This window comes from Protomyctophum parallelum (assembly GCF_964188405.1).
Source record: "Protomyctophum parallelum genome assembly, chromosome: 8".
NCBI classification, from domain to species: Eukaryota; Metazoa; Chordata; class Actinopteri; order Myctophiformes; family Myctophidae; genus Protomyctophum; species Protomyctophum parallelum.
Genome location: NC_139703.1, coordinates 6,334,818 through 6,361,523, shown reverse-complemented (window position 1 = coordinate 6,361,523; position 26,706 = coordinate 6,334,818). Strand labels below are relative to the sequence as shown.

General features: G+C 43.9%; 1 protein-coding gene across 1 annotated transcript in view; it reads right to left on the bottom strand.

The window, feature by feature from the left end:
* The window catches only part of kiaa1328 (KIAA1328 ortholog), a 45,848-nt gene that overhangs the window by 16,640 nt on the left and 2,502 nt on the right, over positions 1–26,706 (bottom strand). The window contains exons 2-9 of the mRNA XM_083770451.1: positions 23,559–23,803; positions 22,694–22,794; positions 22,196–22,311; positions 9,102–9,226; positions 4,513–4,943; positions 2,198–2,428; positions 1,301–1,396; positions 1,074–1,150 (exon numbers count right to left, since the gene is read on the bottom strand). Of these exons, the coding sequence (XP_083626577.1) occupies positions 1,074–1,150; positions 1,301–1,396; positions 2,198–2,428; positions 4,513–4,943; positions 9,102–9,226; positions 22,196–22,311; positions 22,694–22,794; positions 23,559–23,803 (1,422 nt within the window). The remainder of the gene's footprint in view (positions 1–1,073; positions 1,151–1,300; positions 1,397–2,197; positions 2,429–4,512; positions 4,944–9,101; positions 9,227–22,195; positions 22,312–22,693; positions 22,795–23,558; positions 23,804–26,706) is intronic.

The window sequence follows — 26,706 nt, the reverse complement described above, 5'->3', positions numbered from 1 at the left end:
TCCATTTCCTTTGTTTTACTTTGAATGATTAAAAACCTCAGCATTTAGACAATTAATTGTCAACTAATTACTATGAATAAATCGTTGCTGAAACCCCTTATCTCCATATTTTAACTTTTTGTTTGTTTTTCTCGTATTTGAATCCTGAAAAGTAACAGTTTTGGACATAACAAGGTTTCCAACTTTCCACCCGACAGAGACAAAATAGTACAAGAATACACTGGGTTGGATTGGATTGGATTGGATTGCGATGGATGGATTGATAATTCACACTCATTGGCCACCGGGCATCAGCAGTGAAATGAACACAATCCTGGCCCAATTAGTAGCTTTCTATAGGGCCCCCAGAAGAACGATAGTAAAAGGATCCTATATAGAGTTACAATCATATTACGTATCACAATACGTATTTGAGCATTAACCTATATTTAACCCATGATTCAGGACGGGAACCCCTTTTGGTGTTTTTAAGCATTATGTCATACTTTAGCTATTGAAAAATAGCAGATCTACAAGCTCATAGCTATCTGCTATTTTTGAAAAATCGTGAAAATGTGGTGCAAATCTTTGAATATATATTCTTTCACAGCAAACGTTTTTAACTCACTTCTGGAAGGGTCCCTGGAACAACATATTCTCTGATGGGGGTCGGCGGCCCATTGTGGGGCAATTTGTGGGGTTCTTGACATGAAATAGTTTGAGAACCACTGATATAGAAACATAGGTTTTTCAGAAAACTGTCATTATTCTTTTTTAAGAATCGGCCTAGTAAACTGTTGATGGGCCTCGCGGCTCAAGACCCCCTCTGAGCACTGGCCCCATTGGCTTTAGGTTAGAAATAAGCAATGCTTTACAAACACGCTTCACACTGGCCATCTCGCTCTCCTCTCCCTTGGGCAGCCTGAGTGGCAGCAGGCTACAAACCTTAGATCTCTGCCGCACACACAGCTGCAAAGAGTGAGTTGCTAGCTTCTGATCGGTTGAGACAATGTTTTAGACTGAAACTTCAACATGAAATGACCTCGGCAAAAACCTCTAACAACCGACTGAGGGTGTGTGACGCTACGACTTACCATGACTGCAAACAGCGGCATGTGCAGGAGGCTGGGCTGGAGCAGGACACAAGTCAGGCTGTGCTTCCTCACACTGCCTGCAGTACACACACACACACACACACACACACACACACACACACAGTATATATATATTTTAAGATACCGTACATCCTAATCACATTGTAGTGACTCGTAACGCGTGGCTGTAGCTTAGTATTAGAGTGTGCGTGCGTCCGTGCATTGACCTGGAAAGAACATGGCATCCAGACGGATCCTCTGGCTGTGACACGGCAGTTCTGTTGGTTGAGCTGCCAACCTCACCTTGAGTGGCTTGTTGAAACCTGACAGAGAGACAGAGACAAACAGAGAACAAAAAGCCCAGTCCATAATGGCATACCTACAAAGCTCACAACGCATCGCCAATTTGTAGGTATATGCTATTCCTGGCACGCATGTATGTAGCCTATGCATTTATTACTGTGGAGTAGCCTTGGATCAAGACCATCACACATGTGTTATATCTAGTCTGACTTTCCTTTTGTATCTAGACTCGACAAAATGCATCTATGATGATGGTCTTGATCCAAGGCTAACTGTGGAGCAACTGTTTAGCACTCAGAATGTATTTCAGGGACAACAGGAATTAATTAACCAGTGATTTTTTTTTGCGACAGAAGTCGCAGTTAACTATGAAAGTAAACCTTGCGTTTTTGTCACGTCACGTCATATATTGTGGCCAGGTCTCGTGACATCACTATGACATCATCAGGGATGATAGTACCTGTACCTGTTGTCATAGGCACCTGGCGTGACTCCCGGAGCTTCTGGTTGGTTAACATTACCTGTGGTAGTCGAGGCGTGACTCCCGGAGCTTCTGGTTGGTTAACATTACCTGTGGTAGTCGAGGCGTGACTCCCGGAGCTTCTGGTTGGTTAACATTACCTGTGGTAGTCGAGGCGTGACTCTCGGAGCTTCCGGTTGGTTAACATTACCTGTGGTAGTCGAGGCGTGACTCCCGGAGCTTCTGGTTGGTTAACATTACCTGTGGTAGTCGAGGCGTGCCTCTCGGAGCGTCTGGTTGGTTAACATTACCTGTGGTAGTCGAGGCGTGACTCTCGGAGCTTCCGGTTGGTTAACATTACCTGTGGTAGTCGAGGCGTGACTCCCGGAGCGTCTGGTTCTGGTCGATGAGCCGGGCCTCCTGCTGGGCCAGGCGGACGTGCAGCCTCTCCCTCTCCACCTCCAGCGCCATCTTCTGCAGCAGCAGCTGGTGCCTCTTCTCCTCCCAGCCCTGGTGGCCCAGCAGGGGCGTGGTCAGAGCGCCGGCGTCCCCCGGGACCACCCCCACCGCACCCTCGCCACCACCGGACAGCCTGTGTGTGTGTGTGTGTGTGTGTGTGTTTCATCACAATGAACTGTATTGTCACATCACCTAGTTCAGGGGTTCTCTGGCTGGGGACCCCCGGAAATGCTTTGGCCATGTCTCACCAGGTTTCTCTGTCACGAGGTTGCGACAGAGAAACATACACTTCACTAAAATCATAATAACAATAATAATAATCTCTACCCCTTTCCTGTCTGACTACTGTTCCCTATCAATAAAGGCATACAATTGATAGGGGGAGTCGGGGACAACGTTGACAGTGCCCGTTTCACCTAACACATTATTACTATGTAATCATTCCTTGATTTAGGATAAGCTCAATTATTTATTTGTTTAAATGAGAATAAAAAGGAAGGGGGTGCAGGGAGATGGAGAGCAGGGAGAAAGTAGTCAAATAATAATAATAATAATACCAGCACATAGCGGCAGGTGTGCTATGTTTAGACATAAACAGTTATGTTTAGACATAACTTTGCAGGTACAGTAAGAAGAAATACACATGGCAGGTCCACACAGGGGAAGTAAAGTCTAAGAGGAAAGGAGGGAGGGAGGGAGGGGGGGGAGCTGTTTTATTGGCATAATAAAGGTCTAAAAGGGGCTGATCTCCTTCCTGAAACACTCATGTGTGATGTGTAGGTGACTAAAAATAAAGCCATTAACGCATTCTGACCTGAGATCAGATTCATATGAGGTTTCCACTGGACACACACTGGTCTGATTAACCCATTCTGACCTGAGATCAGATTCTAAAAATGTCGATGTCGATTTAAAAAAAAATAGCAGACCTACAAGCTCGTATCGCGCCACTCGGTGGCGCGATATGAGCTTGTAGATCTGCTATTTTTCAATAGCTAAAGCATAACATGATGCCGACACCAAAATGGGTGCCCGGTCAGAATGGGTTAATGTGTTCTATGTTTATGTACGATATACTGTACGGCCGAGGGCTGTGAATAGACGTAGATGCGGCGTATTGATGCTGGTATGCTTTTTTTAAACCTTTACTATGTTTGCTTGTAAGAGCTTTAGCTTATTTGATCTTAATTCCTTTGATCTTTCCTCGTGCATCATTTTCCCCCTCCCTTTGATGTCTCAGATGAGAGGTTCTCTTTATCGGCTCAGCACCACTATAAATTATGGCAAATTATATCACAAAGACTAAAAATATATACATTATTTTATTCACCTCTCTCGCGGTATAAAAGATTTAGATTTTATTTATTTTTAAATATTTAAGTTCAATTTCATAATGGAAAGTCATGGAAGAAATTCAGTATATTCTCCCCTCGGATGGACAGAAACGGTAAATAATGATTATTATTTAAAAGATAACTTTATCATTTATGATTTCACGTTTTTCAGAAAACGTAGGGCAGGATTTAAAGCATTTTTAAGCGTTTTGTTTTGTTCTTCTTTTTTTGATCGGCCTTGAGTCTAAACGGGGTAATATGATTTTCATGTAAAGTAGCCTTGTAAATTACCTTTAAAAAGAAAATATTAAACAGAGAATTATAGACCCGAGAGTGCCTGGAAAAAAACGTATATTGAAAGGTAGAACAACATACAGTATAGGCTTTCCCAGGTCAATAAAACACACGCGGCAGTGGCTCAGCGGTAGCAGTGGCTCAGCGGTAGCAGTGGATCAGCGGTAGAGTGGCTCAGCGCTAGCAGTGGATCAGCGGTAGAGTGACCTGAAGGGAACCGCAAGGTTCTAATTGATCTAACCCATTTTGGGCGGGAACCCCATTTGGTGTTTTAAACATTATGTTATAATTTAGCTATTGAAAAATAGCAGATCTACAAGCGCTACGAGCTTGTAGGTCTGCTATTTTTGAAAAATCGTGAAAATATGGCGCAAATCTTTGATTATATATTCTTTCAAAGTGAATGTTTTTAACTCAGGTCTAAATTGCTCCTGATGTGCCTTGCATGGTTTCCTCCGCCATCGGTGTGTGAATGGATGAATGTAATGCACAATCTCTGTAATGCGCCTTGGATAAAGGCGCTATATAACTGCACCATTTACCATTTACACTAGAAAATGTGCTATGAAATGTCACGAGTATAGTGTACCTGTCACACTGTAGTTCAGGGTCGCAGCGGTGGCGGTGGCGTTGACCTTTGTGCGGCGTGTCTGCTGTGCGGCGTCCACAGCAGCAGCGTTTGGCTCCACAGGGACATGGTGGCGAGAAGGGTTGCTCGCTCCGCGCCCCTCTCCGACCCCCCCTGTGGCGCCGTGGCGTGACCGACCCCTGGCTCTCGCTGGGAGAACAGGAGGAGGAGGAGTCGACGTGGGGCCTCTCGGTCGACAGGGAGGCGTGATGATGATGATGATGATGATGATGGCCGCCGAGGGTGTTTGCCGCCCCCGATCCTCTTCCGCCGGCTTGTCGTGGCCTTCCCGTTTGAGTGGCGGCGATGCCGAGGTAAGAGCCGTCCAGGGCCGAGCCGTTGGTTCTGCTTGTGGACGGTCTGCTCGGGCGCTCCTCCTCACTACTCTGCGTCTGGACAGAGAATAAATAAGGAAGCCATTTAGACCTGAGGCCGATTCTACAAAATGTCTTAAAACTGTATTATGTTAAGTTTTCAAGGATCCCCAGAATGATACGTATTTGGCCGCAGAGCCCCATCTAAAAATATTTTGTTCCAGGGACGCCCAGAAACAAAGATTTGAGTAAAAATGTGTGCAGTGAAAGAATATATATATTCAAAGTTTTGCACACATTTTCAAGATTCTTAAAAAATAGCACATCTACAAACTCGTACATTTTCAAATAATGTTTAAACTGGAACTGGAACTCACCTATGCTTTGTGTAGGACAAAAATAGCCGATTTGCTCAGACAAATATGATGTAAAATCTCTATTCATTGTCAATTGCTTTTAATGTTTGTGAAGAATCTACACTATAGCTGAATATAGTAAAAATCTGTGGGTGGCGCGGGACAGAGGCTTCCAATGTGAAATTCCAGTCACTTCCTGACTTGCCTGTCGTTGGAAACACAGACAGATACAGGTAGGCGCCTCTTCCGGCTCTGGGGCGTCTGTATCTCGAGGGAAGGCAACATGGAGGCAAGCTTTCCCGACATTCCTTGCAAAGCATAGCGGAAGGAAAGTGTGAGCTTGCCAAGCTTTCGGGTACGTAACAGAAGGGTGATGTTTGGCAGGCCAATAAGAGGCGAGACTCCCTCTTTCCCAGCAGCACTTGCTTTGGAAATGTAAACGGAAAAGAGGCGCTGTGATTGGCCAGTAGTCACTTGAGTGGCAGCGACGCAGCGTGCCTTCAGCACTGCAAAAAAAAACCCCCAAAAAACGAGAGCCTCTGTCTGGATTCCAGGGTAGGACATTAGAGCCTCTGTCTGGATTCCAATGTAGGACATTAGCGGAAAATCGTCAGAAAGAAAAGACAATATTGGACATCCCTAGTCCTAGAGACACATATACTACATAATAGGGGTTGGTATATGAAAGTGGGGGGGGTTGAGAATCACTGATGTATTAGGGTACAGATAGACAGGTGGCCAGACGTGGGCTTACCCCCCCCCCCCCCCCCCCCCTTACTGCAATCACAGCTGCATAAAGGCTAAACATCCCTTCGCCGCTGCTGAGGTCTGGCAAAAGGCTGGACGGTGGCCAAAGGCATTAAGATGGAGATTTTTCAAACGGAACAGAGGCAAGCAGGTGAAGCCAAGGTCAGGGACGTTTAGGAGGAGATAAACAGGGAAACGGGAAGGAAAAGCCCACCGAGCGCACGGCCGCGGCACACCTCGGGGGGGGGAAGAGACTGTGACGAATACGCCCAGGGTCGGAGACCAGGCAAACACAACATTACTCAGAGCCACCGTAGGACAATCAAGATGACCAACTCATCCGTCCTTCCAGAGAAGGAGTCGGAGGGGGAAGGGGGGGGGGATCTCTGCCTCTAGATCAGGGGTCTTCAACAGGGGGTCCGGAGTCCCAATAGGGGTCCTCATAGGTACTACATTACGGGGGGGGGGGGGGGGGGGAGGGGGCGCCAAATCTTTGTGTGATAGGAAATATTTTCGTTTCAGGTTTTTGAGCGGTGCCTAGCAACTCCAATACGCAGCTATGTGTGTGTGTGTGTGTGTGTGTGTGTGTGTGTCTCCGTGTATGTATGTTTCTGTTTCAGCGCGGACAGCTGCACTAGCACTCTGTGACCTGGGGTGGCACTGTTGGGTGGCTAGCACTGTGTGACCTGGGGTTTGCACTACGTTCAGTACAGTGCCTATAACAATAGCTGCATAGTTGCAACGCTCAGTTCACACAGGTGTGATTTTTACATTATCCACCACTAGCAACCAGGCAACAAACCATGTGCAACCCAGATTCGACACAGACAAGGGACTAAATTAATTTCGCTCCTATGCCACCAAAATGTGGAACGCCGTACCAACACATCCAACAGTCATTAAGACATGCGAATCCGTCGACTCCTTCAAAACCATCTACGGACGGCTGCAATTTTTTACCTCCTTTTCCTGTTTTTGGTTATATGGTAGTGTATATGTGTACTTCTCTGCATGTTCTGATGAATTGAAAAGGGTGGACCCTATTGTAAACGAGTGTAATGCTTTATGTTGTCGTCCACGGTTAACCGTTTTTGTATCGAGTTGTGCTTGAAATGTACTGTAATCCTCCAAACTGTTAATAAATACTTCAATCATTCAATCAATCAATCAAGCACGCCTACTCTCATGGGGAATATTAGCCGGAAATAGCAGCACAGAAAAAGTTGGAGAAGCACTGCATTATCGTACGACGGAAAAAAACCAGTAAACATAAAAAGTTGAAATACGGACATACAGGGTTTCTTGCCTGCCGCTGACTATAACCCATTCTGACCGGGCACCCATTTTGGTGTCGGCATCATGTTATGCTTTAGCTATTGAAAAATAGCAGATCTACAAGCTCGTATCGCGCCACCGAGTGGCGCGATACGAGCTTGTAGGTCTGCTATTTTTTTTTAAATCGAAGAGCGACTGACATTTTTTGAATCTGATCTCAGGTCAGAATGGGTTCGTCAGACCAGTGTGTGTGTGTCCGGCGGAAACCTCGTATGAATCTGATCGCAGGTCAGAATGGGATAATGTGTGAGCAGCAAGGAGTGCGTGTCAGTGGGGGAGCGAGCGTGCCGTGATGGATGGTGAACGGGGATGCTGTTTGAAGACGGCTCGCTAGGGAGTAGGCTTACATGCACATTAGCGCTCCCTGGCCCCCCCCACGTGATGTGTGCAAATACATGGGAAGCCAGGGACAGTCAGCCTGTGTGTGTGTGTGTGTGTGTGTGCGTGTTTGTGTGTGCACATACTACATCACATCAGTGGTTCTCAGTCTCATCCGTGCCAAGGACACCCATGCACATTGACATGTATTTGGCCGCGCAGCCCACATCTGAAAATGTTCCGTGCCAGGGAACGTACACAGAAGAGAAGATTTATGTAAAAAAAGGAAAATTATTCAACATTCAAAAATAGCAGATGTGCAAGCTGGCAGCGCGGCACAAAGTGCCACGCTGTGAGCTTGTAGATCTGCTACTTTTGAATAACAAAAACCGTATAATTGGATAAAGTGGTAAATTATTCTTTTATTGTTGAAAAATCAATAAAGAAATTCGTTTTTTTTTTTTAAGGATAAAGTGGTTAAAATGATTGTGATATGCTAAATAGTTTGCTGGGTTCCCCCTGGCTGGAACCTCCCAAGACAGTACCACACTTTGAGAACCACGGCATTACACACACGCACAGTAGGGCATGGACAAAAATTCATATCACGATATATATGGCAGATATCGATACGATACGATATACCGTGCAGCCCTAGTGTGTGTGCGTGTTCGTGTGTGCAGGACAGAGGGACAAACGGAGTGATGGTTTATTTTCCGAGGGGCACAGGCTAAAACAGAGGGCTGGCTTTAGAAGTGGACGATATATCGATATGTCGACGATATATCTTTATCGCGATACCGTTGCCTTTTTGCAATATTGATATTGTGCATGTTCATACCTTGATAACGATACGATAACGATATATTGTGCAGCCTTAACAGATTCTGTACATAGGACGTCTGAGAACGTCATAAGGACCCCGAAATATTAGTACTATTGACGTGTGAGGACGTCCTAGCGACGTCCCAGCGACGCGGGGCGAGATAAGAATATTCAGAATTTTTCCTATTTTTTTTTTTGGCATTTCGCTTTTCGCTTGCCGTATGCTAACGCTCAGTGCAACTATTAGCTTGTCATTGACTCCCATGTTAGCGCGGCGGAAAGAATGACTCGTATCTCCCAATCCAAGGCGCTCTCCGCGGTGATGAATGGATCGATATGCTGGCGCTTCATTTCTGCTCCTCATCCGTCTCTCCCGCAAAATATGAACGTTTTTTGGAGCGTAAAACAATATATTAAGATGATCGGGGATGTGAGGTCCCTTTGTAAAGTCAACTTTTTTAGGCAAGTGTTTCCTGTTTCATGGCTTTCAAAGTAAAAGCGATCAGACAACTCTGGCACTCTATAGCCTTTATTTTGAAGGCACTTCCTGTACTAAATGTGTTAACGCACAGCCACACACACACGCACACACACGTCACGCACCCACCCACCCACGCACATGCACAAGCACAAGCACACGCACACGCACACGCACCTTGCCGTGGGCTGGGGGCGGACTGAGCTGGGCGATGGACTGGTTGAGCTTCTGCTGCTGCTGAGACAGGTACTGTTGATAGAGCACCAGCAGCTCCTGGCACTCCCTGTACTGCTGCTGGAGGCCTGCGGCACGCCCAGGGTTAAAGATCACATCAACCCATTCTGACCTGAGATCAGATTCATATGAGGTTTCCACTGGACACACACATGGTCGGATGAACCCATTCTGACCTGAGATCAGATTCTAAAAAAATGTCAGTTGTTCTTCGATTATTCAAAAATAGCAGACCTACAAGCTCGTATCGCGCCACTCGGTGGCGCGATACGAGCTTGTAGGTCTGCTATTTTTAAATAGCTAAAGCATGACATGATGCCGACACCAAAATGGGTGCCCGTTCAGAATGGGTTAAACCATCCTGAACTACCAACACCTAAAAACAACTATGGTTTAGGTAGAAGCATATTCCAATAAAATAAAATGCAATTACATTAAATATGCCAAGTCTTTGACAATGGTGAATCTTATATAGCGCCTTTATCCAAGGCGCTTTACATAGATTGTGCCGGGATTAGAACCGCCGACCCATGGCTCGTTGGAGGACGACCTGCTCTACCTCCTGAGCCACAGTCGCCCCAGTTTTAAAACTTGAAGAATTGGCCCTGATGGGCGAGGTAGAATAGAGCAAGGGAGGGGGGCCCCGCCTGCTTGTAAGGCTGGTATTGGGTCTTTTTAAATGTAATGTTCTGTTTACGCATTTGGTCTTGACTGTCTATCGTGAGTGTTATTACGACTACAATAGAACTGAATAACCCGTGTGTTGTCAGTCAGACACTTCTACCTATGCTTCAATTATTTATTCTGGGACCGCAATGGACTTTTTTTGTTGTTGTTGCAGTATCCTTCTGCTGAGGATCTGTATGGGCCCCTGCCCCCTGCCCATACTGGCCAGCCAACTCGCCGGAACCTAAACCCCATTGAGAATCTATGGGGTATTGTCAAGAGGAAAATGAGGGGCACCAGACCCAGAAACAAAGAAGAGCTGATGGCAAGCATCAAGGAAACCTGTGCTTCCGTAAGTCCCGAGCGATGCCACAGGACGATTGCCTCAATGCCACGGCGTATCAAAGGCATTCCCAACCAAGTATTGAAGATTGACATTTCTGTTTTGAAAGTATCATATTTTGATTGATTTGATCATGTGATCCTAATTTACTGTCCAAAACTGTTACTTTTAAGGACTAAAATAAAAAAACAGCTAAAGTAGCAGATGTGCAAGCTTGTAGAACTTGTGTGACACTGTAGTATGATCAAGTAGGGCGTACATTTATGAAGAAAGTAAAAACACAAAAATGTTTAACTATGAAGGTAAGAGTCTCTGAGTAAAAGAAAAAAGGCTCTCCAACATCATCACCACCCAACATTTGATACAACATGGTGGTCATGAAATCCAGGTTAGCAATTAAAATTCAATTACAGTTTTGTTTCCGCCTCCTGCGGTCTCAATTGGACATTTGACCGGTAACAAAAGAGAGAACAGCAAAGTTGCAAAAACAGGAAGGGAGAGGGGGCGAGAGAGAGAGAGAGAGAGAGAGAGAGAGAGAGAGCAGCCAGCCAACAATATCAAAGTTGTTGTTGTGGCACAGAGCTGTGGCCATCTGGGTCGGGCCGAGCTACGTTGAGCTGAGCTGGGCAGTGCCGCACCGTGCCAGGCTGTCTGCCAGACACCGAGCTGGCAGACGGGACACCACTAATCTGGAGCGGAACTGCCGCTGCGCCTCAGGAGCCCACTAATGATGGTGGCCGCACCACAGACACGCACACACACATCGCTGCCGTCGTTGGCGAGAAACCTCTTATCTTCATATTTTTTAAACTTTTTGTGGGTTTTTTTTTTCATGAATTAACGCTCTACTTGATCACACTAGACTTCACTAGGGCGTCACACAAAAGCATCAAAAGTAGCAGCTCGGTAAGTGCGAAACGCGTCGCGAGCACATCTGTTACTTTTTTGCCGTTTTTTTTATTTTTAATCGAGGAAAGGAAAAGTTTAGGACATATGAGGTTTCCACCCGACTATATATATACTATAGTATATAGTCTTGCGAGGACATAAAAAAAATGAGGACGGTATTAGAAGAAATAGCTGAAAGTACTGTATAGCCGAAAAATAGCTGATGTACAAGCTTACAACAACGCGCCGTGCTGTAGATCGCCTTGAAGATCTTTTTCGGAGTGCGACATTGGCGCACAACTAAGCATAAAATAGGGAAAACTGTAATCCTAAACCTAAACTTGTCTAATTCTAATACTAGCTTATATCTAATTGCAAGCCTAACGCCAATGTTTGGTGGACACTCAAAAGTATAGTAATAAAAGCATGCGCACACGCTCGCACACACACAATGCTGCAGCAGAACCAACACATCCACTGGTAATAAGCATGAAAATGAAAATTACTCACGCCCGCCCACACACAATCAAACACAGACCTTCCTCAAACAACACTGGCGCGCACACACACACACACACACACACAAACACACACACACACACACACACACACACACACACACACACACACACACACACAGTATAGGTATACAAATTCCCACACCTGCACGAAAATAGCCTGCAAACAGAAAACACGCCCAACAACAATAAAGTCTGTGGTACGCGCACTCCCACAGATAGCCAACTGTAAAGTATGTTCCTCCAGGCCGTATCTTTTTATGACGATGGCCCTGCTCTCTCCGCCTGATGAGTTTCAACATCGCAAAAAAAAAAAGAGGCACAGTCTTAACCCATTAAGACCTGAGGCCGATTCGAGAAGATGACTTCTAAATCAGTAGTTCTCAATCTTTTTCGTGCCAAGCAAGACCCCCCAAAAATTATTATGTACATATTTGGCCGCAAACACAAAATCTGTAAATGTTTTGTGCCAGGGACGGCCCAGAAGAGAAGATTTGTGTTAACTCGTTCCCCACCGACGCTTAAAAGGACGACTTTAGTTTTTTCAACCAAGGTTCATGTTTTAGGTTGTTATTAGACCCCATTTACACTGGCAGCCAAATCCAGCCTGAATCAGATCTGAGCCACATCCAGATTGGAATCTGATTTGTTTAAATGAGTCATGTGACCTGTTAGACTCATTTAAACCAATCAGATTTCAATATTGATGTGGCACAGATCTGATTCAGGCTATAGGTTTGCCAGTGTAAATGGGGCCTAGAGAACATGGGGCTAAATATGTATTTATTTTTACAAAATGTTATAGCAATGTATGTATGTATTTTTTATTATTTACTATAGTCCTACTAGACCCCGTGAAATTACATCTGGCCACAAACGATCACAGGATCTATTGAATGTGGGGGGAGGTGACAAACTGACATATTGAGCCTACGACACACAGTATGGCGTCCCCCTATAGTACCCCCCTTCACATTCAGTATGATCCTGTGAGCTTCAATTCTGAGAAAAACACAGCAAAAAATCGTCACTAAATATATATATATATATTTAAAATATAAATTAAAAAAATAACACATGCTTTCCCGGATTGAATAGGTTAAAATGGAAATCAAGAGTTCAAAGCAGAGTTGCATTGTGGGCCGGGAACGCTCGCTTAAGAAAACACTTTGGAGTCTGAAGACTTCAATCAGTCTGTGTAAATGAGACAGAGCCACTGGAAGAACCGGGTGAAAAGGGGTGACTTCCAAGCCGAGGCCCAAATTGCAATGCAGTCAAGCAGGCACTGTTCGCCATGTCTGCTTATTATAAGCGACTCAGGGCTTGATTTTCTTCTGTAAAGTCACTTCCAAATATTGGTAGTTATTGCAGTGGGGGGTGCTTGTTTCTGAAGTGTATAGTTGCTTATTTGGGATACCGGAGAACTCGCCAGTTAACCAAGTCGCCACGGCGAAGAATGTTACGCTAACATGCTGTCTTCATGTGTAGTATGTCAAACGTCAAGATGTTATAGTTAATTTCCAAAGTGATCAAATTATTTTGTGCAATTAAATGGTCAGCTAGATGATGATAAAAAGGTGAGAGCCGCCATATGTAGGTTTGAAGTGCTACTATGTGGCCTTCTAGTCGCTTCTTTTGGGCTTGTCTTCATAGACCTGGCAACACTGGCAGGCAGCTTTTCATAAACACAGTGCGGGGGTGGTGGGAGGGTGGACACTTTGATTGAACCCACCGTCTATGCATGCAGGACTTGTCTACTTTGCTGCGCTGATAATGTCTGTGGCAAGAGTTTCTATAAACGGAGGCAGAAGGATATCACAAGGACATCGCCATCATGTAAACCTGCTCTGGGAGGTCTATTCATTTATGCAGCACCAATAGGTCTTTCCACGGGATCGGGATCAAGCTGAATGCCGTCTCTGTGTCCGCTGGAAAACTCATACAGTGTATTGTCCAAAAGTAATTTACAGCAGTGGTTGCCAAAGTGGGGTCCGGGGACCCCCAGGGGTCCTTTGAGGGAGTTCCAGGGTGTCCCCAGCTAAATGATAGTTAGGAACCAAATGGACCCTTATGGGTCTGTAACTCAGAGAGTGTGGTTCCATTTGTACTTTGTATTAGTTAAATGAGATTTGATTTTACAAATCTCATTCAATTGAGGTCTGTCCGTATCCTAACGCATGTCAAACAAAGTCCTTGAAATGAAAATGGTTGAAAATCACTGCTAGAAACAGAACATTCTTCTCTTATGAGGGTCCCTGTCATATCTTTTCAAATGGGGGCAAATAAATGTTCATGTGGGGGTCCTTGACATTACAAAGTTTGGGAACCACAGCTTTACAGGATTTAAATTTTTGTTTTTTTTTAAAGCAGCAGGTCGACAAGCTTCGATACTTTTGTGTGACGCTGTAGTATGATCAGGTATAGATGTTAATTTACGAAAAAAACACAAAAAGTTAGAATATGGAGATAGGAGGTTTCTGCGCGACAGCGGTGACACTGTGTATGAGTTTCTGTTGTTTCTTGGTTCGCGGAACTAAATTCACATGGTCAGCCATGACTCAGACACAGGTCTATTCTTCCAGCGGGCAGATACTGTAGATTACTGACGTCGCCATAACCACACAAACCCACATACATACACTATCAGTGCTGTCAGGCAGAAACCTTGTATGTCCAAAACCGTTACTTTTCAGTAAATGTTTTTTTTTTTTTTAACTGTTTGGATACCTATGTATATATAATCCTGTAGGGGAAATTCTATTCTGTTTAAAAAGGTATTTCAACTGGTAAAAGAAGTAATGCATAACATCGTGGGGCATGCATTCCCTATCTGCATCGTTCCTGAATGGACCGGCAACCAAACGGGGCAGCGGCCTCGTGAAGTATAAAATAGGAACATTCTCATAAAAACTGAGATACAAGGTTTAATACCAACAACAACCCCACCTATGCTTCCAACAGCACTGCAGTAGCCCACCCTGCTGTGAAGGAAGGTAAAGGCGTGTTAACTTTAATCCGCTGACGGACAGACTGACACAGCCCCTGCACGGTGACTGGCTGCTGGGACTGTAAGGTAATGTGGACAGAGTGGCGTAACACAGATAACATTCATTCTGCCCGTCCCTCCACTAAATGACAAGCGGCTCCTCAGCCTTGGACGTCAGCCAATCGGAAAGGCGGAAGAGCATTCGGCGCCGGGCCGGGCCCCATGGTCTTACAATCGAAGCGGCGAAAGGCGCCATCGACGACTATAGCTCCTCCGACCCTGCTCTGAAAATACAAAGAATCGAGGGGATGGTATAGGAAGAGGTTTCAGATGGGGGGGAAGGGGATGGGGGGGGGTTGTCAAAATGATTCACTCCCCTGTCAGACCCAAGACCCAAATGAAGTAATGAAAACTGGCTCAAGGTGGAACAAATTTGCGCAGGTGGGAGGGAGGATATTTTAAAGCCTGCTTTAGCACACTGTGCCAAATAGATTGAGGCCCGAGCTGAATCGTGAGAAAGTCGAGGGCGGAGACTGATGTTGTAAGTGTGTGTATGAGACAGGCTGTGTGTGTGTGTGTGTGTGTGTGTGTGTGTGTGTTATACGAGAAAAGGAAGCAACGATGGGGAACTGATGAAAGAAGACAGTTTACATAACATCAATACTCGTGAACTCTGAGAAGACAAGTGCACGTGCAGTGCACACAATACGCATATTAGTAACTATAAAATATAAATATGCAGAAAACGATTGTATGACACTGTGCCCGGTGTGGTCTTTATTAGGCCTATATGGCACGTTACGCTTATTTTTACTGAAACTTTACACAGACCCTCCCACCGGCTTCTCCTGTCGTCTATGGCAATAGTTCTTGAACTTTTCCGTGCCAAGGACCCCCAGATTGATAAATATTTGACCACGGACAAATCCAAAATAGCCATCCCTAGCCCATTCTGACCGGGCACCCATTTTGGTGTCAGCATCATGTTATGCTTTAGCTATTTAAAAATAGCAGATCTACAAGCTCATATCGCGCCACCGAGTGGCGCGATACGAGCTTGTAGGTCTGCTATTTTTGAAAAATCGAAGAGCGACTGACATTTTTAGAATCTGATCTCAGGTCAGAATGGGTTCATCAGACCAGTGTGTGTCCGACGGAAACCTTGTATGAATCTGATCTCAGGTCAGAATGGGCTAGAATACAATGGTAACAGCTAGGGTTGTCCCGCTCCGATCGCGTGATCGGAAATTGGGGCCAATTTACGTCATTTTCAAATGATCGGAATCGGATCCGGAGGAAAGAAAACGTGATCAGGCCATCCCTAGTATCAATATTATATCCATATCATATTAGACTGGATATGTGCTGTGATTTTGGATATTGTACTATTGTGATATGGCATGAGTGTTATAAATATAAATAAATAATAAAAGATATAAATATCGGATCGGGAAAATAGAAGATCGGTATCGGCAGATACTCAAATTCAGAAAACGTGATCGGGACATGCCTAGTAACAGCATGACATGCCTAGTAACAGCATGACATGCCTAGTAACAGCATCATGCCTAGTAACAGCATCATGCCTAGTAACAGCATCATGGCTATAGTAACAGCATCACAATTTTGATTACTATATTTTGTGAAATTGTTGTCATGTAATCCAACATGTTCCTCAAGCCAAAATGGCCAATAGCTACAGAGTGAACTGCGACTTTCAACTGACGTACTCAACAAATTAATATCAAGCCACAAACATTTTAATAAAACGTTGTGAACAAGAGATGTTCCCCTGAATTGGCCGGAGAAATCCCTTATTAGAATCACGGTCACACACTTGAAGCTATCAATCTATAAACTGAGTGGACGGGGAGGGGGATTTAGGATCTCGTCCTTTCCATGCCTCGAGTCCAGCTTGAGACATCTATCAATGACACAGCCTAACAGGGCTAGAATTTCCTTGGCTCCATGGCCCGAGGTGTCCCTCAGCCTCATTTCAACCTAAATCAATGGCATTAGCTCTGACACTTCTCTGCTGCTAGGAAGTTCTGGAAACTGGCATTATAGCACACAGAGTAAGCCACACCGCCGTGATTCCTGTCCAAGTCAACATACGCTGGCGCAGGACGCAGGGGCAGTGATGTAAATACGTTTCCAATGGAATGGGGCCCAGGGTGGTCTTTTAGAATGGTCGCGGGGACGTTATACGAGTCCTACTTTAACAACGTTAAGAGTACAGTACTGAGTATAGAGCGGCGCAGTCCCTCCCCCTTTCAGAACAACGAACGGCCCAGGAAATGAAAACGCAATGCATTTCCCCATAGGCAGTTTTTATTTAATTTATTTAAAGACCTTTTAAGCGTCGTACGAAGCCAACTCTTGGCGTGACAAATCATGACAACACACACAATATTTTGGACCAAACAAATAATTACAAAGAAGAAAAACAACAAAAAAAGTGTTGTAACCTGCCGTTTTTTTCTACTTTCTAATTCTTTGTTTGGCCCGAAATATTGTGTGTGTTGTCATGATTTGTCACGACAAGAGTTGGCTTCGTACGACACTTAAAAGGTCTTTAAATAAATTCAATAAAAACTGCCTATGGGGAAATGCATTGCGTTTTCATTTCCTGGGCCGTTCGTTGTTCTGAAAGGGGGAGGGACTGCGCCGCTCTATACAGTTACCGTATTGCATCCCAGGACCCCTGGACGGTGACATGATTACGCAATCAATCAAATTATTTAATTTGTATTTTCAAATCAAGGAAAATAGCGTTTGGTTTTGTCAGGTTTACTTGTAACCCAGTCCCTTAGACTCACTAAATTGATTCTAAAGCCCAAACCACACCAAAGCAGTGTTGTTTTTGGCAGCAAATTTAGAATTTAGCTTTAGTCCTAGTCTGTTGAAAAGTTTTCGTTTAGTTTTAGTCACATTTTAGTCACCTGGAATGTTTTAGTGTTTAGTCTAGTTTTAGTCGACTAAATATCATAAGATTTTAGTCGACTAAATCTCCAGTTGATGTTTTCTGCAGTTAATTTTTTCACTTGCTGAAAATAGCAGATCTATTTTGGATTTGTCCGTGGTCAAATATCAATATCAATCTGGGGTCCTTGGCACGGAAAATTGTAGATCTACTATTTTAAGCATGCAACCAAGTGTAAAATGACTTATACTGGATCTCTTGTCCACTAGTCCCTTCCTAACATTTTTGTCTAGTTTTTATTTGTTGACGAAATAGTCAGTATATTTAGTCTCAAAAACTCAGTTTTAGTCATCATAGATTAGTTTTCATTTAGTTTTTGTCAGTGAAAAAAGGTAGTCGACGAACATTTTTCGTTTAGTTTTAGTCGTCGACGAAAACAACACTGCACCAAAGGGTCGGGTCGGGACAAAACGTTTTTTAAGGTCAACCACATTGTCCCAACGTGACCCTTTGGTGTGGTTTGGGAATTGGGCTTAAGGATGCAGGAGGCAGGCTATTTGCATCACTGCAGGGGTATATTTTAATATTCAATGCTTTTTCAGGCCAAGGACCCTTAGCTGAGAGCGAGAGAGATGAAGCAGGCACACCCGCTGCTACATATTGTATAACATTATGCTTAAGATTTCATAGGTAGCTTTATACTATAGAGTTGTGTGACAGTGCAGTCATCAGTGTTGTGTGTAAATTAACGTTTCTTTTCAATTGCTGGATTCATGTTAATGTGTATTTTCAGGAATTCAACCACTTAAACCTTCAACACTTATTCAATACTACTCTTTTTCCACCTCTACACCAAAAAAAGCTTTTTTTCCGCAAATGTTTCTCCAGAAGAGGAATGCTATTGGATTCAAGTGTTTTAATGCATCAAAAAAATCTGTCACTCAAAGATTTGGCAGCAGCCCATGCCCGGACTAGCGGCACAATAAGCGTACCACTTCATTTCACATCGTCCAGCATTTCATCCTACAGTATGTGTTGGTCAGTTCCAAATGTCAGCCAAACACGCAAAGGAGATCTCAGGGGAACTCGTCCCTGCTCCTCCCAGGGGGCTAATAACACAGGCCTACATTCTTTATAGCGCTGATAACCCTGGACCATGGCTAGATAAGATAAGCCGAGCGGTAATGGAATTAGACCTGACAAGATTCTCCTTGGGTTTTGTTTGCCTTTGGTGTCTCCTTAACCTTTCGGAGGAGAAGTGCCGGAACCTTCCTTCTTCGAAGAGCCTTCGTCGTGACTCTTGCACGCACTTTTAAAAAAGACGTTCATGTCCCCACGGGGTGTTTTGATCCAAATGCCTTTTTTTCCCCCTCAAATGCCTTTTTAAATGGAGTTTGGTGTAAATGCCAAGACTTGGAGCCAAAGGGCCTTTAATTGAGTTGTGCCGTCCTAATTTTTTTTCCCCCACCACCGTTGCCAATCACGCAATTTAACCCATTCTGACCTGAGATCAGATTCTAAAAATGTCAGTCGTTCCTCGATTTTTCTAAAAATAGCAGACCTACAAGCTCATATCGCGCCACTCGGTGGCGCGATATGAGCTTGTAGATCTGCTATTTTTCAATAGCTAAAGCATAACATGATGCTAACACCAAAATGGGTGCCCGTTCAGAATGGGTTAGCAGCCAGGTCAATTACTCTTCATATTTTTGCAGTGTTTTTTCCAAACTAAATGGACTGCTGGCCACGCTCTGGTTTGACCTGAGTGGAATTGTTAAGAGGGAAGCTTGGTTGGGTAGCAAGGTGCAGGAAATTAGCATGGAAACTGAAAGGAGCAAAAAGGGCAAATCTTATTCTAATCATTCTAAAGCAGTGGTTCCCAAACTTTTTCATGTCAAGGACCCCCAAGTTGACACTACTTAGCCCGCGGACCCCGATTGGAAAAGATATGCCAGGGACCCCCATAAGAGAAGACTTTTATGGCTCTAGCAGTGATTCTCAACCCGTTTAATTTCAAGGACCCTCAGTTTGACATGCATTAGGCTACGGACCCCCCATTTAATGGCATTTCTATCTCTGGGACCCCGATTAATATCGTAAAATCAATGTTAATTTGTACACTCTCTGAGTTACAGACCCGTAAGGGTCCATTTGGTTCCGAACTATCATTTAGGTGGGGACCCCCTGGAACTCCCTCAAGGACCCCACAATGTTCTAAAGAACCAACGGTGTATAAAAGCTGATCTAGTGGTGTTAAGAACGAGCATCTACAATAGACAATACCCAAACCTTGAACACGGTCTTACTGTGAATCATCCAGACATGGGTTACAAGTAAACCTGGCAAAGAAAAAAACCCTGCTATTTTCCTGTTTTGATAATACATTTTCATTTACCTCAGAAAACCAAATCCAAGCTAAAAAAGCACCAGGAGAGGATGTCTGGAGCCTTCAACAAACATTTCAAATTAATCGGTCCAGGTTCCTGTCATTTCACACTATTAGGCCTGGAATAATACACAATATGTCACCTTAACCCATTCTGACCGGGCACCCATTTTGGTGTCAGCTTTTCATGTTATGCTTTAGCTATTAAAAAATAGCAGATCTACAAGCTCATATCGCGCCACCGAGTGGCGCGATACGAGCTTGTAGGTCTGCTATTTTTTGAAAAATCGAAGAGCGACTGACATTTTTAGAATCTGATCTCAGGTCAGAATGGGTTCATCAGGACCAGTGTGTGTCCGGCGGAAACCTCGTGTGAATCTGATCTCAGGTCAGAATGGGTTAATCAACACTGCCCCCTAGTGTCTATAATGCAAAACAGCCCAGAGAATCCTATGAAAATGGTTCACATCTGGAAAGCTGTTCGTGCTCTTATTTTAGAAGATGCATATTTTAATGCAGTGGTTCTCAAACGTTTTCGCGTCAAGCTCAAAGCTATGAGCTTGTAGATCTGCTATTTTTGAAAAGTACAAATGTAAAATATGGTTAATTAAAGTTGTTAAAATGCTTGTGACGCTAAACTAATTTAGAAATATATCATAGTTTACTTTTATTATTATAATTTTTTCATTGTTATATTATCAATAAAATCTCAAGCCAATCATCACGGCCCCAGTAGTGGGCCGCGGCCCACAGGTTGATAAGCCACTGTATGTAGAAACACAGGTTCCTGGGCCAATAATAAGCACCTGCAAATCAAACAGGGCAGCGCCGCATCGCACGCCGAGCTGCTGAAAACGCAATTTGGATGCAAACATTGTGCAACGGCAAACATCGTATGAGGAGGTAATAAATGCTTTCAAAAGTGTGCACAGTGGACCGATAACATAAATTATGCATACATAATTAAATGCATAATTTATGATATGTTATGTTATGTTATCAGGCAATATTGGCTTTAAGGATTATTATGAAACCCCTGGGGAGATGAGAGATGCCAGTCTGCGTTAAGTTCGTTTAACCCCGTTAAAACCGAGAAAGCATCCGTGTCATTTTAGATTAATTACTATGAAACCTGCATTTCCCGTCAGTCAAGTGTTGCTTAATGTGGAATCTTTAAGGGCCGCTAGCCCCTTCAATAAAGAGCTTTTGTCCCCACAGTGCCCACACGTCTCAAGATTTGCCATTGACAATGAAAGGGGAAATCAGGTCAAATGTCTGCTAAATCTTGTCACCACACAAGATTTAAAAAAAAATGAATCTTGTCCCCACATTTCTCAATATTTGCCATTGACAATGAACGGAGAAATTACGTCAGAATTCCGCTAAATATGACGTAAATGAAACATCAAAACATTAAACCCCATTGACATTGAAGGGAAAATGTATGTCATATGTAAACAAGCAAATCAGCTAAACAAATCACATGTTGGTGGGAGCGCATGGCCAATAAGGGACCACCTTATGTACCTTATGTAGCAAATTAGCAATAGTCAAATATCTGCTAACATAAATTGATGTACGATGACCAGAGCGCCCCTCATTTCACTAATGGGCTTAGAGACGGGTGCATAGACAGGAGTCAATGAATTCAGCGGGCGGCAGTGGCTCAGGGGTAGAGTGACCGGATGCGGCGGATGGAAACCTGCAAGGTTCCGAGTTGGAACTCGGGCTCCCCCAGAGCTAGTGTCGAAGTGTCCTCGAGCAAGACTCTGAACCCCTAATTAGTCCCTCCCCAATCCATCCTTGTCCAATAGGCACGTTAGCAGCAAAGAAAGCTTGACCTTCATAGCAACCGTTGCTAAACTATTTGGATTGGCATTGGACAATCGCTTTTTGGGGTGTGCATTTATATAGCACCTTGGATAAAGGCGTTTATTTAAATGCACCATTTATTTAACTGTTTGACAGTTTATTTTATTTTATTCCCAGAATATTCTCTGATTTAAATAACTGCACATGCAATATATTCAAAGAACCCTTGGCATGTCAGCTATAGGAGATTTAGGAGTCTAAAGCGTTATTCATAGTCTAATATTTTCGGTGGTGAGGTGACCACCGAACTACAACATGACGTCACTGAGCCGCGGTGAAGAGCAAACCACCGCCACCGCTCCAGCCCTTCTCTCTGTTTTTACTCACCACCGCTCCACGTTATTACAGCTCCGGTGGTCACCTCACCACCTGAGCGGTGGTCACCTCACCACCGAAAATCCAGACTATGAATAGGCCTTAAATGGGTTATTAGAAAGGAAATGTGGAAAGGATACCCTCTCTCTCCTCCACGATCAGCAGGTTCTGCTCCTCCAGGTGCTGGATCTTGCGTTCAAACGTCTCCTGCTCGCTCCTCAGTCGCTGGACCGACTCGTCCTTCTCTTCACTCACTCTGTCCGAAAGATGGAGAGATACATGGACTGAAACGTTTTTGTTAGGCCAACAATGTTAAAAAGATTCAAGATTATTTTTTTATGTTAAAAGATATATTTCAAACATTTTCAAAAAGTGTTTTCTTTTAAGTGTAAAGTTATAAAATAGGTCAGTCATTTCTTCGTATATTTAAGTTATTTGTCATATCTTCAGGGCAACTGAGCCAATGATAAATTATTATTCATAATATATTCCAGTGTTCAGCGACAGAAACACAATTTAATCGTTAATATCGCAATAATTTGTGTGACAAATAAATCGCCAAGTAACATTTTATAATTATGACAGTGACAGCCCTATGTGTAAATATACGCTATAATACAAGTCATCAAGTCTCTTACCTGGCTAGTTCTTGGATAAGGTTAGCAATACGTCGCTTATCTTCAGGACAGAGGTCCTTCAGAGAGGCCTGGCTTTTAGCTTTGGTGAGATCAGATATTCCCTAAAAGGAGAAGTCAACAACAAATAATAAAGAGGAAGGTAATTAGAAGAACCACTCATATAATATAAGATCAATGCAGACATGTTGGTTTATATATTTCTGCGGGCTGCAGTCAGTGTTATCAGAATGGCCATGCGTTTATCACCAAAATAATCAAACATTTTAATGTACCATAGTTATATCATCTGTCATACTGTATGTCCAAAACTGTTATCAGGATTCAATAGCAAGAGTAGATCGACAAGCTCAAATCACGCCGCTTCGCACCATGTTTCAAGCTTGTGGATCTGGATCTGTTACTTTTGCTGGTTTTTTGAGACACTGTAGTTAGTATAAATCAAGTAGTGTTACAAATAGAAATATACACAGTTACAATATGGAGATTCTGCCCGACGGCAACGATATAATATATATATTATTTGATTTTAGAATTGGCCTCAGATCTTAATGGGTAATGTAGTATATCCATCCATCTTCAACCGCTTATCCGTAGTCGGGTCACGGGGGCAACAGCTCCACCAGAGAGCTCCAGAATTCCCTCTCCAGAGCAACATTAGTAACTTCCTCCTGGGGGATCTCGAGGCGTTCCAATACAAGGCCAGTGAGTCGATGTAATCCCTCCAACTGCACATTGGTCTGCCCCGGGGGGGGGGTCTCCTCCCAGTGGGACGTGCATCGAGGACCTCCCTAATATGTATGCATGTAATGTAGTATATGTAGTAAAATGTAAAAGAAATAAAAGAGGAAAGTGCTGTCAAAATCACCTGTGATGTGAGGTTACAGTTGCTGGAGGCTGAGGATAGGATGCGTTCCTCCATGTCTACAGCAGTGGTCAGTTGGCTCCAGACGTTGCCCTCTGTACCAGAGGGCCCACTTTGCATCTGGAGCCGTTTATTGTGGCCACTGTGGGCCTTTGTCGGGACTTCAGCCCTGCCATTAGCGCCATGTCTGTTGTTCCCGCTTTTTTTCATACGGGTCTGGAACTTTACCCCTCTGTGCTCTCCTCCTCCTGAGGAAGAACAGAGAAAAGAATGATCTTCAGATGAGTGGTGCAGACTATAGACCCAGGTGCCACTGTCCCACAGTGGTTCCCAAATGTTTAGCTCAAGACCCGGGAGTCCGGGACTAGCCTGGGCACCATTTCATTTCAGGTATATGATCCGGTCGGGACTCGGGAGCGGATGATATCGTTACGTCATGTTGTAGTATTGTTTTGTAGTCGAGGCAGGAACAATCAAACGGAACTTCCTCTTCCCTCAAACCGATTTTTCTCAATAAAAGCTGCAGGCTACGAGAGCTTTTATTGTTACATTGTTATTGTTTTATTGTTGCACAAACGCTGCGTTGCTTCGCGCTACGTTGTGAGCTTGTAGATCTGCTATTTTCACGATTTTTTAAATGTATTTATGGAAATGTAACTGTATTTCTTTTTTTTTCATTCATGAAATACTTTTATATATTCTTTTAGCTTGGAAATAGCTTGTTTAAACATTTCCAAATATTTTGAAATATATTTTAATGTAGGAAACGAAAAAGGGGTGATATTTACTGACAGTGAAATCCTCAAGTTAATTTTACTCAAGGTTTTTTTTACTGCGCAAGAAAATGGAAAAGTGTCAGACTGAGAGCCCTTAAAGAACGCCTTGACATTTACCAGGGACAAACACCACGGGCTGCTCTCCGTCCGAGGCTGTGTGGACAGGAAAAGAAACAGAATGAAAAAAGATTGAACCTCTCAGCCCGACGGGGTGATGAACTTGTCAGCTGTCTAATCACATTATGTGAGATTTAGTTCAACTCAGTTCACAATATCCCTTTGAGAAACCCATGATTTCCCTGAGCTACCAGAAATATCGAAATGCCACCCACATTTACTTCTGTCAGCGAGGACAGGCAAAGCACCTGCGGTGTCACATCAAGGTCACAGTGAAGAAGAGACGGCAAGAGTTACTTCCATTTTTTTCCCCTCAGGGGATATCACAGTCAGGGCTGAACAAACACCTCATGCCTGTTTGTTTAAATTATCGATTATCTCAGTGCTTCTCAAACTTTTTGATGTCTTGAAGGGCCCCCAAAAGGATACTTGGCTGCAGATGCAAAAATATTGTGTGCCAAGGATCTCCAGAAGCCAAGATCTGAGTTAAAAATATTCACTTTAAAAATCTATAGGTATATTCAAAGATTTGCACAAATGTTCACGTTTTTATTTTTTAAATAGCAGATATAAATAAGCTCATGAAGAGCCAACGTATAAATACGATTAAGTGTTTGATATTTTGCTGGGGACCCCCTGGCCCAGGGACCACCCTATGATTTGAGACAAATATTATTTACAGACTGGTTATCTTAACCCATTCTGACCGGGCACCCATTTTGGTGTCAGCGTCATGTTATGCTTTAGCTATTTAAAAATAGCAGATCTACAAGCTCATATCGCGCCACCGAGTGGCGCGATACGAGCTTGTAGGTCTGCTATTTTTGAAAAATCGAAGACACTTTTAGAATCTGATCTCAGGTCAGAATGGGTTAATAATATAACTGTCAGGATGTAATAGACATTTTTAGAATCTGATCTCAGGTCAGAATGGGTTAATTATTCATGCCGTTGCTGTCGGGTGGAAAACCTCATAAACGTCAGTTACTTTTCAGGATTCACATTCAAAAGTAGCCTCTGATTACCCTAACCCTGGGAAGGATCCTCTGATTACCCTAACCCTGGGAAGGATCCTCTGATTACCCTAACCCTGGGAAGGATCCTCTGATTACCCTAACCCTGGGAAGGATCCTCTGATTACCCTAACCCTGGGAAGGATCCTCTGATTACCCTAACCCTGGGAAGGATCCTCTGATTACCCTAACCCTGGGAAGGATCCTCTGATTACCCTAACCCTGGGAAGGATCCTCTGATTACCCTAACCCTGGGAAGGATCCTCTGATTACCCTAACCCTGGGAAGGATCCTCTGATTACCCTAACCCTGGGAAGGATCCTCTGATTACCCTAACCCTGGGAAGGATCCTCTGATTACCCTAACCCTGGGAAGGATCCTCTGATTACCCTAACCCTGGGAAGGATCCTCTGATTACCCTAACCCTGGGAAGGATCCTCTGATTACCCTAACCCTGGGAAGGATCCTCTGATTACCCTAACCCTGGGAAGGATCCTCTGATTACCCTAACCCTGGGAAGGATCATCTGATTACCCTAACCCTGGGAAGGATCCTCTGATTACCCTAACCCTGGGAAGGATCCTCTGATTACCCTAACCCTGGGAAGGATCCTCTGATTACCCTAACCCTGGGAAGGATCCTCTGATTACCCTAACCCTGGGAAGGATCCTCTGATTACCCTAACCCTGGGAAGGATCATCTGATTACCCTAACCCTGGGAAGGATCCTCTGATTACCCTAACCCTGGGAAGGATCCTCTGATTACCCTAACCCTGGGAAGGATCCTCTGATTACCCTAACCCTGGGAAGGATCCTCTGATTACCCTAACCCTGGGAAGGATCCTCTGATTACCCTAACCCTGGGAAGGATCCTCTGATTACCCTAACCCTGGGAAGGATCATCTGATTACCCTAAGGGCCGATTCATACTACTATTATGAACACACACTGTTCCTGTGTGCGGCGAGGAAGGGGAGAATGTTTAGGCCTGTTACAAAGATGCTAAACGATATTATACTACTGTATGTATGATTGACTTTTATACCACTAAAATGGTATAAAAGATCGGTTTCGCCAGATCAGGTAAATTGCAGATCACCGATAGTCATTTGAAGTGAATATCGGCCGATCACTGATCGGGCCAATCGATCTGAGGATTCGGAGCACCTCTAGTTTTGAGGTTGATGCTCGACGGCAGCAATATTCTGTATACTCTCTCCATTGCTGCTGTATGTTATGTTTTCC